Below are 14,073 nucleotides of genomic sequence, written 5' to 3'. Positions count from 1 at the left end.
ACAATGGTGAATGGTAGCCAGGCATGGCACAGATGTATAATTCCAGCACTTGGGAGCTGAAGCAGGAGGATCAGCATATAAAGGCCAGCCTGGACTACACAGCAAGACTCTGTCTTTGTGACAAGAAAGAAAGAAAGAAAAAGAAAGAAAGAAAGGAAGGCAGGCAGGCAGACAGAAAGAAAAGCAGACAGAAGGAAAGGGGAAAAAAACACACAAAAAAAACCCCACCAAAAACCCATGGCGAATGGCATGAGAACAGCCCTAGGAACTTCCTTTGGGAATTTCTTTTTATCTCCTTGAAGCAAGCAGTATGAGTATCTCTCTGTATGATTCAAGCTTTGGTTGTTCTAGAGTCTCATTATTTCTAACTAGCTCCTGGTAAGCTCTCTCTATACCAATGGAGAATCACCCATTTCTGAACAGATGGAACATGTTGCCCAATATTTCAACATGATAGAAGTCAAGCACTTAATAAACCACAGTTAGATGGATGATTCTTCTTCTTGAAAGAGGTATTGTTAAAAGGTCAAGCATAAGTGTATATGGGCAAAAGTTACTCTGCAGTTAAAGCATCATCCAGGGAAGATACAGAAGGTAGGTGTTGCTCAGATTTCAGGGGCTCCTTAAATCAGGCAAAGGAGCCTGCTTCTTTGGAAGGAGAACAAGATGTTGAAATCTGAGGGTAATCAGTTAAAGCAACATATAAATAGGCATTCATTTTCTTTCATTCGTTCCCAAGTATTAATGTCTTATTTAGGCATATTATATACAAAACAGACAACTATATAGACTTACATTTGCCTTAGAGGGCGTGTGACTCTTGATGAAAAGAGTAAGATCCAATACGGACTCAAAAAGGACACAAACCTTCACCGATAGAAAAAGCTCAGAAAATAAACAGGTACAACTGACTAGTGTTTTCAAACATGCTGTAGAGTAAAACTTGTAGAGCAAAGACCACAGGTACAGCAAGAGTGGAGAACCACAAAGGCATCTATGCTTGAGGGCTGGAGATAGGAGAAGACTATCTGTGGATGTTTTTTGCTCTGGTCTCAACTCTCCTGAGTTTATCAAAAGCACAGACTCTTATAGTACTTCGTGGAAATATTCATCATGAGAGTGAATACTTTTTAAAAGCTCATTACACGATCCTGATATGCAGCTTTATCTGTGAAACACCACTCTGCAGAATGCTGAGAAAATCTTACAAGAGGAGAATAGGTTTGTAGAGCAAAAGTGTGTCAGATGAGTGCTGGCAGCAGATCCACACGGGTCCTCAGAGGGCGTGTAAGAACTTTGGTGACCACAAGGACAAACAATTTCCATCTGATGGTAACATACTCCTTTAGACTAGCAGGGAGCAAGGCCTGAGCCAACACTATTCATCCCATGGTTAGAGCCTGGGATTCAAGCTGGAAGCAGGAGAGGGCTACACCAGGGCCAGTGGTTTAGCTAAGTGGCACTGTGCCTACCTTGCAAGCACAAGGTTGAGAGGCCAACATCAGCTAATCAAGGCCTAAAATCTAAAGTTGGGTGGCTTGAAAAGATAATAAGGAAATACAACAGGGGCTTGGTAAATAAATGACACTGAATAAAAAAGCCTTGTTTTGCTCCCCTACCCCTAAGCTACTATACCTTCTCTCCCTCCTTTCCCAGTCACGATTATTGAACAAATAGTTTTATGTTCACTGTGTCTACTCTGCTATGGATCAAGGAAGGCACTTTCATAAAGAAACAATACGCCAAAGCAGGGCAGTGAGCAAGAAGAGTGTATGCTAAGAATGCCCTACATGCCTTGATAGAGCATAGCAGCCACAAAAAAAGCAGTGAGGTCTAAGAAGAGCTAAGACAGAAGGAGGAAGAAGAGACCCTCAGTACTGGTGGTGGAGGAGTTGCCAATAGTTTATGATCATTATGTGACCATGCAATGTTTTTTTTTTTTAATTGAGTTTATTGGTACATTTTAGGTACACAGTACAGTTACATTTATTATTGGGATCTTGTACCTTTACATGACAGGTCTTGGTTTTCATTTTTTGCCCTTGTGACCATGCAATGTTTTTGCCCGAGGAAGCTGATTTATAGTTGGTAAGGTGCAGAAGGAGAATTGATCTTTTGCATTCTCCTGAATGTTAAGATCTGAATAAAACTTATGGTCTGTTTTTCTTGTTTTTCGTTTTTTTACCTCAAATTAGGAAGAAATAGTACATAAATGTCATGAGGGGAAAATAACTGAACTACTATCAATTGAAGTTCTAAATTTGTTCATAGCTGGGCCTTCAAGGATAATTAGAAACCTTTATTCATTTGTGGCCAAGTTCTACCTAAGTATAAATAGTAATTATCCCAAACTTTCTCCATCTCCTCCAGTGTCTAAATTTATCTCTAGCAGCAGAACTGGACTCTTAACTTTACCAAAATCAAGATTATCTGAAATGAATTCCCTTGAGTTCTCTGTTTCAAAATTCTGTATACCTTTCTTTCTTTAATCTGGTCTTGGAGGAATAGGTGTTTTCTCTCCCCATGGCAAGATGAACCCCTTTTGTACTTCTGATTTGACACTTTCCTGTCAGACTACCTCGTTTCTCTTGCTCTTTTACTCCTCTTACACTAACTCATTGAAAATAAAAACACATTCAGACAACTACATCCAAGAATATGGGTGAACCTTCAAAAGGTAGAAAAAAAGAAGAAATAAAAAAATATATATTGTATAGATCCATTTATAAAAAGGTCAAAACTGAGCACAGCTAAACTATAGTGTTTAGGGATACACGTTAAGTGGTAATCTATAAATAAAGCAAGGAAGGAACAATGAGAAAAGCAGAAGGCTCACTTTTTCCAAAAAGGAAATATGACTGGATAGGAGCAGGTCCCTGACAGCATCCTATTTCCTCACTTACACATCAAGATTCACTAAAGTACATGTTTAGTTTAGGTTCACATCACCATGACATCTCTCTCCATCCCGCTAGATAAGCTCCTTAAAATGGCAGTGCCTACTTCACTACTGCCACAACTTCAATCCCCAAGACTTCTTAAAACTTATAGTCCATCCCCACCACTGCCTAAAACCCACTAACCCAACATCCTCAGTGACTTCACCAAATCCAATGGGCTGAGCCAAGACTTCATCATACTGGAGTTCTATGTATTATGTGGCACAATTAGTATCCTGAAATTCTTCCTCAGAATGTCCCTCCTATTGTGATTTCTGTGCCCTAACATGAAATTTAACTTTTCACACATCCGTTTTACTACCAACAATTTGTTAGCTCATGTCCCAAGTTGTCGATACATCTCTTGCTCTCATTTCTCCCTGCTTACTTTCAAGGCCAGCTCCGAGCAGAAGACTCCCAGATCTTCCTCCTGCTTTGACCTTGCTCCCACATACCTGGCTCCAACTGTCTGCTAACTATCTCCAACAACCTGATGTCTCACAAATACCTTAAAATCACATGCTCAGAACTGAACCCCACTTCTAAAGTCACTCCTCCTTCTGGACTCTCTTTGTCGGCTTATGAGATGATCACTGCCACCCCCACGAGCCAGGCCTGAAATCCCTGAGTCATCATTGACTCTTACTCATGATCTTTTATTACTCATTCCCCAATTCCTATGAAGCCCTAGCTTCACTTCCTTTTCCCCAAATGCACTGCCCTCACCTTAGCTCTCGTCTTACTACATTTTATCACCAAACTAACCTCTAAAATGATCTATTTCGACCGACCTTAAATTGCCTTGAAGTTTCCTAAAGCATGGCTTTGATCGTATCATTGCCTTGCTCAGAACCTCCCCTTCCCAACGTTGCCCCTTTTTCACATGAAGTTCTCTCTTGGCCCACCTTGTCAGAATTCTCATGAAGCACACCAGGTATGATCTCTTCTTCCTCTGAATTAATTCCACAGTGCCTTACTGGCACCTCTTGTGGCCCTTAACACACTCTACCTCACGGGAAGATTTGCATATTATTTATTTGTGCAGTCTCCCTTGTGAGACTAAAATAATATCTTATATATATTTATATCCCCTCACAGATAGGAGGCAAGTTTTCTATCGCCCATCTACTACAATGGTGGGGGGCACAACAGTAGGCAAATCAGTGAATATTTATGCAATTGAACTGAAGAAAGGATGAAGGCACATGAGACCATCTCACAGGTTAGTGCTTCCTGTTATGACATACAGGTATATGTGATCTTCCTCAATTCAGAAACAAGCCAGTTTGTCAGCAAGTCACACATCTTACACATGAAAAGCAGTTTGGTCTGTGAGAGTGTGGGGTTGGAAGCAATCAAAAGAAATTAAGAAATAATCTTTAGGGAAGGAATTATATTTTATTGGAACTTTACCAGAAGTCTGCAGAAGATATGCAAACATGTATACTGGTGGCAAATCTGGTTTACATAAAGATATATGCTGCTTCATAAAGACTGAATACAACCATTTGATTAACTTCCTCAGTTCACTTAAAATATTTTGATTTGTATATATTTTAGGGACATCATTTGTGTATAGTCTAGTTAGTATTGATGGAGTTTCTATGGTCAGTGCACACATTTTAGGCCAGCATCCTATTCCCATTCACATTCACTGGGAAACTAGAACTTCAGGAAAATTAGTTTATTTTTATTAAAAATAAATAAACAAAAGGTTTAAAAATTTAAAAGCCCTAAGCAGTTCCCAGAAATTAAAAATTGGAGTGCAAGCTGTCAAAGGATGCTAAGCACTGCCTCCAAAGGAGGAAAACAATAAATAATCTGGATATTGTTTACTTTGTTCCAAGAAAGAAGCAAGCAGTGTACTTATTATACAATAAGAAAAGAGAAGACAAGCCCTTAGCTCAGATTTGCTTACATGAATCCAGCCCAGTGTGATGAGGCCCTGCTGATCCTGTATGAGGAAAAGTTCTTCTTCATTCTCTGTGTTGCAATAATCAGACCCAGCACTTTGCTTGGGGATGAGAACATGAGTAATGGTAAATTCGTTCCTCATCTGCCAAAGAAGAAAACAACTTGTCATGCTGTCCTGATACTCCTGCAATCTGCCATCCTAACAGTGAAAAGTTAAACGTCTACATAGAGGAGGCCTTTTCTCATCCCAATGTGAGTCTCTTATGTGCTCCCTGAACCCTCCACCTCAGCTGCCCATGTGCATTGCTGGCTGCTCTGTAAAGTGACAGATGCTGAGACCAACACCTGGGACTCCATCTGAGGCACAGCTTGGAAACACCACAGCCTGGGTAAATACCACAGCCCTGTTCACATCTAAAGCAATTTTCCCTTTCACTGTTATGTCCTTCTTATCCTTCAAGGCTCATGTTAAATCCCCTGCACTTCATTCATGATTCATTCAGCGTTACTAATGAGTCCTTTAAGTATTTCCATTCAATGATCTTTCCTTCCTCAAAGTTCCTAGTGCTCACACTGTACACAGTATTCGGCATGCTTTACATCTTTTGGTATGTTTTTTATCGCTCTGAAGTGAATGGACACTTTTTGTGGACATATGTGAGATTATCAAAAACTACAGTAATGTTTAAACAAAAAAAGTATTATAGCAAAAAACAATCTGCCATGAATCACTCTCAAAATACTCTCCTTTATTTTGAACACACTTAGCCATCGTTATTGTCACTTTCTGAAGCAGTTTACAGTGCATTCAAAGTGTGTGTGGGGGGGTAGTATTTTAGAGGGATAAATAGCAATATGTCTTTTATTATAATAATTTTTTAAAAATTATACATTTACTGGGTGTTTCAATCACACCTCATACTATATGCTTTACATATTTTATATTCCTATATACTACCATAAAGTAGGTGCTCAGAAGATGACAAATAGGTACAACTGGATCTTTCACTAAGGTTAGAATTTCTAACAATAGCATTAAAGTAATCAGCTCAATTCAGGAGACTCTGGAAAGCACCCAAATACAGAGTCACCAAATCTAAGGGACTATATATTACGGATAGTTCATGGCTGCTTCTGTGAAGGGACTGGCATAAAGAGTAACTGACCCTGGATATCTTCTCTGAGTCACTCAGGACAAGAAGACACAGTCTCAGTTCAGGAAAGGTTGTTTGTTTTTACCAGTTTTCCACAGAGAATTCCACATGTTTCTACTCCCCGGGAAGTATTGGCACTGGCTAACTGAAGAAACTGTGGGCACAGCCTCCCTGGTACCACCACATGGCGTAGCCCGTCGATTGTAGGAACTGTAATGGAGAAGGGAAAAAAGTCTGAGACCACAGGTCTGAATCTCCCCAAGCAGACCTCATGGCAGGCAGCCTGAAAGAGTAATTCTGTCATTGGGATTGCCCCAGCTTCAGTAAATCAGTGGGCATCTCATCCTAATGTCACCCATGGGGCATCGTAAAGTCTCTTCTTCAACTTCTGGCCATAGCTAATCAGGAGTTGTGATGGTTAATTGCAGGTATCAACCTGACTGGATTATGGAATACCTAGAGAACTGGTAAAACATTATTTCTGGGTGTGTCTGTGAGGGTGTTTCTGAAGGTAAGTGGGGTGTGGGTCTACAGACTATGGAAAAGCTGCCCTCAATATGAGTGATCACCATACAATCAGCTGGGGGCCTGGGGAGAACAAAAGAGGCAGAAGAAAGGCAATTTCTTCCTTTTCTGTCTCCCAGAACTGGGATACTCTTCTCTTGTCCTTAGCATCAGGACTCCTGGTTTCTGGACTCTAAGATTTGTAAAAGTGGCCTCTGGTTTCTCAGGCCTTAGTTTCCTTAGCTATGCTACCAGCATTCTAGGATCTCCATCTTGCATAAAGTCTGTGAAGGGGTTTTTCAGCCTCCATAATCATATAAGCCAATTTCCTTAAGAGTGACAGGGCCATGGCAGCCTCTATCTAGTCTTCAAATGATGTTGGAAAATAGCCTGGGAGACCAGGCCAAGACTTACTAAGGGCAAAGCCACCACAAGAGTCCCTCTAGGACAGCACCTATTGCAGTCTCAGATGCAGGACAGCTCTTCAAGACCCCAGAACTACAAGGCCCATCAGCATGTGAATCCAGTCTGCAAAGCTGCAAACATAAGACTCCAACTCTTGGGAGCTGCTGGGTGGACTAAGCCCAGCAAAGCCAGAGATGGGGCTGTCTGAGGCCTTAAGAGTCCAAGCCCTACCCCAGAGGGCCCAGGATGAAGGACATGGAGTCAAAGGAGACTATTCTTTAGGTTTAAGACTTAATGTTTTCTCTACTGGATTTTAGACTTAATTACAGCTAGTTAGTTACTCCTTTCTTCTAGTCTATTTCTCTTTCTGGAACAGGAGTGACTATCCTACACCTGTCCCAACACTGTATTTTGGAAGCACATAACTTGTCAATATTACATGCTCAAAGCTGAAGAAAGATGAATTGTCTTACATCTCACCTATATCTAATTCAGATGAAATTTTGAACATTAGACTTTTGAGTTAATGCTTTTGATATCACATGAAAAAAAAGAGTAAGTTTTAATCATTCACGGTAAGACAAGAATAAACTACTACTTTTGTTTTTTCTCTATGTAGTCCAGGCTGCCCTTGAACTCCCAGTGATTACTCCTGCCTCAGCCTCCCAAGTGCTGGGATGACAGGCAGGCACCACCATGCCCAGCTTAAACTACTATTTAAAAAAAGATCCTGAGATATTTGGGGATTCTCTGACAGAATCTAATATAAAGAATTTTAAAAAAAAGTTCCCATTCAACTCAACTTTTTATTTCATATCTCTCTTTTATCTCATAGGAATATCAGACTATGGCTTTCAAAGAAACATGTCAGTATATTTTTTTGATAGTAGAAAATTTGGATAGTTTTTTACTTGTGAATTTAGTCTTTTAGAAGAAAGATTAAATACTAAACTCTAAGTAACAAAACACATAGTCTGGTTTCCCTGAAAAAGCATGAATAAAACTACTCATAAATCTGCCTCAGGACACTAAGAGTGGACACAGTTCCTAAAGACCACAAAGAAGCTCTATGAGTGAGCTAGCAAGCTATGGGTAGAAAGTATTATCCACATCCATATTTTCATATTAAAAGAGGAAAATATGCTTGGGTATGGTGGTATATATCTGTAACACCAGCTACTTGGGAGACCAAAGCAGAAGCATCAGGGGGTTCAAGGCCCACTTGGGCCACATAGCAAGATTTTGTCTCAAAATAAAATAAAATAAAAAAGGATGTTCTTCTGTGAGTGTGACAGCAAGATCTGTATTGACAGAAAAGAGACAAAGACTCGGAGACTCACAGCCACGTGGCAGTTTGATGACTGCATCTCAGGAGGATGAATTAAGGTTTAGCATAGGCACAGCCCTTTCTTTTCAATTCAGTAATAGCTTACTAAGTGCGTACCAAGAAGGCACTGTGCTTAGCCCACAGGGAACACAAATATGAATGACTCAACTCTAACCTGCAGGAAGTTAAATCTAGTTATTGACAAATGACTACACTAATAGGTAAATGATCTAAATTGTATTAGCGGTAAAAAGAGCTCTGGGAGTTTTACAGAGAACAGAATCAACTGGATTAAAGGGACCTGGGAAAAACTTCAAGAAAAGCAGGGAAGGCTGAAATAGTGAATGGAGAGTCTAGACAGAAGGCAAATGTTAACAAATTTGTTTAGGTAAGACAGTCCAGGGAACATCCTGGAAACTCGACAGTCTTCTTTAAATGACTACTTGAAGGTTAATTCCTCCAAACTTTACTCTAATGATCAAGGTATACTAATCATTTTGCCCCTATTATTTTCTTAATCACCAATCATTAATGAGAGAAGCACAGACTGTCAATAGTTTTCATGGCTGAACTGAGTAATCACCCACTGTGTACACTGTTTACCTTGACTAACTAAAGTCCTTAAAGATTAGGAATGCTTTCAGGGCAAGAACAATTCAGTAGCCCATTTTTTTAAAGAGTCAGTCATTGAATTGCACAATAGTATTATACATTTAAAAATTATTTTTACAAAAAGCCAACAATGGTCTCTAATTCATGCAACATTTCAAATCTCCTATAACCCTTAAAAATCAGAGTCCAGCTGGGTGTGGTGGCACATCTGTAATTCCAGCACTGGGAAGGCTGAGGCAGGAGGATCACTGAGTTTATGGCCAGCCCTGGGTTACATAGTGAGCTCAAGGCTGTACTGGAATACATAGCCAAACCCTGTATCAAATTTAAAAAAACAAAATAAAACAAAAAAACCCAAAGTTGAGTGTCTGATTTTCAATGCTAGTGTTAACTTTTCATAAAATTAACCTGGCTCTGTCTAAATTATATGGTTTTAGCAAAGGCCACTATTATGAGATAGCCAGTGATAGGACACAGAATGACTACTTAACAAATGGGCTTCTGTGACCAAAGCCCACGAAGTGGCATCATAGGGGAACTCAGGCTCTTTAGAATGATACTCTGTCTACAAAATGGATAGAAGAGAATAGCAGAAAATGGACTCACTACTTTCAGAGTTGCTCAGTGCTCCAGGTTTCAAGGACCTGTCCACCACTGGTGGTTTGGCTGGCCTTAGAGTTGAATTACAGTCTGAAGGCTGTGTGGATGAGACAGGCGAGGTAGGGAACACATCTAAAGAGGGCTTTTCCAAGTCAGGCACCAGTGGGCCACCTAGACCAGGGTCCACTTTCCCAAACTCCTGTACAATTTTTAGTCGCTCCTTTTCCAGTTCCTGGTTCCGGATCATCTCCTCAAAGGCATGAAACTGTTCCTGTTCCAACTGTTGCTGTTTTTGTAGTGCTACCCTCTGTTTTTCCTTTTCCAGCTCTTGCTGGATGGCCATGTTCCGGGCAAATTCCTCCGCCTCCTTCTTCTACAAAGAGACAACAACGAAAAAAAGTTCATGCTAATGCTTCATACTTCAGAAGAGCAAGGCTTCTCAGCAGGGAGATTTCCAAAATGTACTACTCTGGTCTGGTTTTTAAACACTGAATTCATGCTTCTCTGGCAAGCTCTATGGCCACTAAATACAGCTCCCACCCCCTCCTACCAGGCCACTGAATATGTATCTTCAAGGACAGTGAAAGTCTTAGTCCTGTCAGTATGCTCCCTTAATGAGTCTACCTAATGTATTTTCTTCTTTACTGAAAGCTTGAAGCACCTGTACCCTGGCACCTGTATCATGTATTCTCTAACTACGCCAATGTACAGATTCCCAAGTAAGATTATAAAAGTAAGGTTATATCCAAGTAAGTTTATAAAATAGAACCAAATCCTGGGAGTGCAGACTGGTGCAATCACTGTGGAACTCAGTATGGAGTTACCTCAAAGACTAGGATTAGAGGTCCCATTTGACCCAGCTATCACTCTGTGGGGTATCTTTGCAAAAGAATTAAAAGAATCATACCACAGTGATATATGCTCATCATGTTTATAGTGTCACAGTTTGTAATAAAAACTTGGAAACAGACCAAATGCCCATCAACTGGAGACTGGATAAAGAAGATGTGGATTTTCTATAACATAGGGTACTTCTCAGCCATAAAGAAGAAAAACTAGAGAATTTATAGCTAAATGGCTATACTCTTAAGGGAAATAAATAGGACACACATGTGTAAATACCAAATAGTTTCTCTGGTGTGAAAAACTAAAAGTGTAAATAAGGTTCAAATTGTATAATTGATAATGTAAAATAGAAAGAAAAGAGCTAAAGGAGGAAGAGAAGTAGGAAAGGTAGGGGAAAGGAAAGCAAAAAGAAAAAATATGAGAAAGGAAAAAATGGAAACTAAAAGTCTTTGTAAATAGGGAAGGGTGGAGGGGGCGAAGGGAGGGCAGGGGTGCGGGGAAAAAATAAGAACCAAGATCATGTAAAGGTACAAGACTCCAATGATGAATGTAACTGTACTATATACCTAAAAAGTACCATAAACTTAATGGGGGGAAAAAAAAGAACCAAATCCAAACTTGTACCTGCTCTGTTGAGAGTCTCTACTGATTTTGAACACAAAATGAAGCCTCTAAAATCTTTCTGATCAGTTCAATATAAAGTGTGACATATAAACCAGTAAGAAATATCAAGTAATAACCTCCATTAAAATGTTCACCCAGTCAGTGCCTTAGAAATGTATGCTGTTCACTGCCCTGCTGATTCTCAGCACTAGAGTACAGTACAGTCTAGAAAATTTACAGTAACTTGTTAAAGCCTGGAGTACCCATTCACATGTGACACAACACCACTACAGTGTCCTGGGCATTTCTCCCCTAGCTTTTACTGACTCTTCCTAACAAGAATTATTGGACGATAGTTTGAAAAATCAATTATTACAAATATTTCTGAGTATAATCAAATGTGAGTCAAACCTAGGTTTTTGTGAGAACTTTTATTATTCTTGAGGTTCTTGCTCTAGGAATGGCAGACAGGCAATAGTTTTCTGTCCTTCAACTCATACTCTTGGACAAGTAGACCAAATCTGTTAGAATTCTCAGCCTAAGCACTTGTTTCCTACTTTTTTGAGTAACTAGCCTTTGCTCTCCAAAACAAATTGTTACATTAAAGCAAGAGAATCTATTGATAGCACATTATAATCCCAGGGCGCAGCTTAAGAAGACAAACAATTTCCTTTTTTTCTTTGCTGTTATATACTGACCTTTTCTTCATTATATAGTGCATATTCTTTGGTATATCGTTTTAACAACTCTGCCTTCAGCTCTTCTGCTTTGGGAAATGCGATTTCCTTTAATTTCTGAGATACAAAACAGAAACTGAGAATTAGAACAATTCTGATCCCAGTTAAATGGAGAAAAAACCCTGAAATTATAAATGGCAACAATATTTCAAAAAAGGCCCCCTACTGTAACATACTTGTTACTTCATAGCTATTCTGGTAAGATGGTCTTAGTTTCTATGGCAGAATTTGATGCTCAGATGCAAAGACTATTACTTTTATCTTAGCTTGTACTGCTTTGAGGCTTTTTGATAACCAACAATGAAAACGAAGACCCACCTTTACTGTATCTTTCTTTTCAGGAATGATAGCTGATTTGTAATCTCGATGCTTTGGTAGTTTCTCAATAAAGAGTCTATGGAAACAAATCACAGTGATTATGATGTAAAAAACTGTCCAACTATCTGTAAGACTCTGAAGAAATACAAATCCTTTTTTTTTTTGGAGAGAGGGTCTTAGGTGGGCCTCGGTCTCAGTGATCCTCCTGCCTTAGCCTTCTGACTGCTAAGAATACAGGTGTGTCCTTTACACCAGGCTTCAACGCACCTCCTTTATTCTGTGGTTTCCGGTGTTGGGGGAAAGAGAGAACAGGCACACCCGGGCACATCAAGTTGCCTAACCATCTCCATCCCTGGAAGGAGCAAGAGTCCTTTTCTTCCAAATCAGATGTGCGGCAGCAGACACTAGATGCCCACAACAAAAAGGATGGCAAAAGAGACAAAAGCCTGTTTTGCACCCAAAATGTACCTTCAAAGAAAGAGACTCTGTGGTGACATGATAGTCTTTCAAAGAAGGCCTGGGCCTCTGTCTCAAAATATTCTTCATTGGACACTTTGGCAGCTAGGGATAAGAGGCTAAGAGAAAACTATATCATTACTACTCTCATGGCCTTTAACTCTGATATTTTTTTCTTAGGATTCATATTCCTTCATAGAAAGTATTTCTTTGAATCATAACAAGTATGTAAATGCTTAGAGATAGCATGTGTTACAGGCTTGTGTTATGTGTATTCTATATGTATCCTATGCACTATGATCTTTGATGAAAAGCACTTAAACAACAGATGCTAGATTTTTTTCTTTTAGTTTTTGACTTTGGCTAGAAAGCTTAGTAGGGAAAATAAATGGCATCAATTTACAAACCTCAAAGATTTGCAGTATCTACTTAGGGACACTGAAAACAATTGTAAGCCCAGTAACTGATCATAGTAAGAAAGTGGCAGACTCAATTTCAACACCAGCAAGCTGCTTCCACAAGGCCCTGGGAATGTCTGGAATATAGATGTGTTTTAATAGAATTAACTGTAACACATAGAAACTGAGATCCAAAACAAATAAATTGAGGGTAGCTTGCCCACAGTGTTGAATGCTCTACTGCAGTTGCAATAAACTCTTTTCTACCTTCTGCCCATGGAGTAGGAGTACGGAGAGAAGCCTCAGGAAGGAAAGAGAAGACTCCCATCCAAACAAACCCTCCTTAGATAAGCCCTTCTCCTTTAGTTCTATATTAGGCACATGAAAGTTTCATTTCAATCCAACATGACCAGGTTCCTCAGGCAGGGATGAATTCTAAAAATCTTCCCTTCCCTTGGATTAATGAAAAAGACACAAAAAGTTTTCTCAAAGTCTATATTTAAAGCAAGTACAAATCATAAAATCCTGAAGAGGCTACTGAGATAAATAAAGCACAGTTCTCATATTTTAGAGCTTTATAATTTAGTATCTTTCCCAATTTGGCCCCAAAGACCAGGTTACATATTTTGTCCTGTCAGCAGGCTAAATATGCTTCGTAATGAAGCCCAAATTAACCGCAAGAGCACCACATCAAACACCACACACTCTGCTCACTTGGGCTCTCATTACAGAACTAGACTGTATACTTGGTACAGCCAGAGATTACTGTTTCATGCCTCTTTGTGAAATCCACTGGATAGCACAGTGCCCTGTAAAAAGAGGCAATCAATAAATATCTGATGTGCAAATTAAAACAATGCTGAGATTCCATCTCATTCCAGAAAGAATAGCTATTACCAAGAACAAATGCTGGAGGGACTGTGAGGAGAAAGGAACCCTTCTCTACTGCTGTGGGAGTGTAGACTGGTGCAACCACTGTGGAAATCAGTGTGCAGATTTCTCAAAAAACTAAAACTAGAGGTTTTATTTGACCCAACTATACCTCTTCTTGGATCTTCCTGAAAGAATTAAAAGCATCATACCACAGAGATATATGCACACCTATGTTTACAGCAGCACAGTTTTTAATAGCTAAATCTTGGAAACTCCTCAGATGCCAATAAATTGACAAGTGGATAAAGAAGATGTGGGGGGCTGGGGACTCAGCTCAGTGGTTCTGGCGGCTGCCTTGCAAGTTCAAGGACCTGAGTTCTGATCTCC

General features: G+C 39.7%; 1 protein-coding gene across 2 annotated transcripts in view; it reads right to left on the bottom strand.

The window, feature by feature from the left end:
- Stambp (STAM binding protein) overlaps nt 1-14,073 on the bottom strand; it is a 32,023-nt gene that overhangs the window by 5,766 nt on the left and 12,184 nt on the right. For both annotated transcript variants that reach the window (XM_010631533.3, XM_033764844.1), the window contains exons 3-7: nt 11,960-12,035; nt 11,603-11,698; nt 9,462-9,828; nt 6,093-6,217; nt 4,858-4,995 (exon numbers count right to left, since the gene is read on the bottom strand). In XM_010631533.3, coding sequence (XP_010629835.1) covers nt 4,858-4,995; nt 6,093-6,217; nt 9,462-9,828; nt 11,603-11,698; nt 11,960-12,035 — 802 coding nt within the window. The remainder of the gene's footprint in view (nt 1-4,857; nt 4,996-6,092; nt 6,218-9,461; nt 9,829-11,602; nt 11,699-11,959; nt 12,036-14,073) is intronic.

Source organism: Fukomys damarensis, unplaced genomic scaffold (assembly GCF_012274545.1).
Source record: "Fukomys damarensis isolate Sample0158 unplaced genomic scaffold, DMR_v1.0_HiC HiC_scaffold_2, whole genome shotgun sequence".
NCBI classification, from domain to species: Eukaryota; Metazoa; Chordata; class Mammalia; order Rodentia; family Bathyergidae; genus Fukomys; species Fukomys damarensis.
This window is presented reverse-complemented; position numbering and strand designations above follow the sequence as displayed.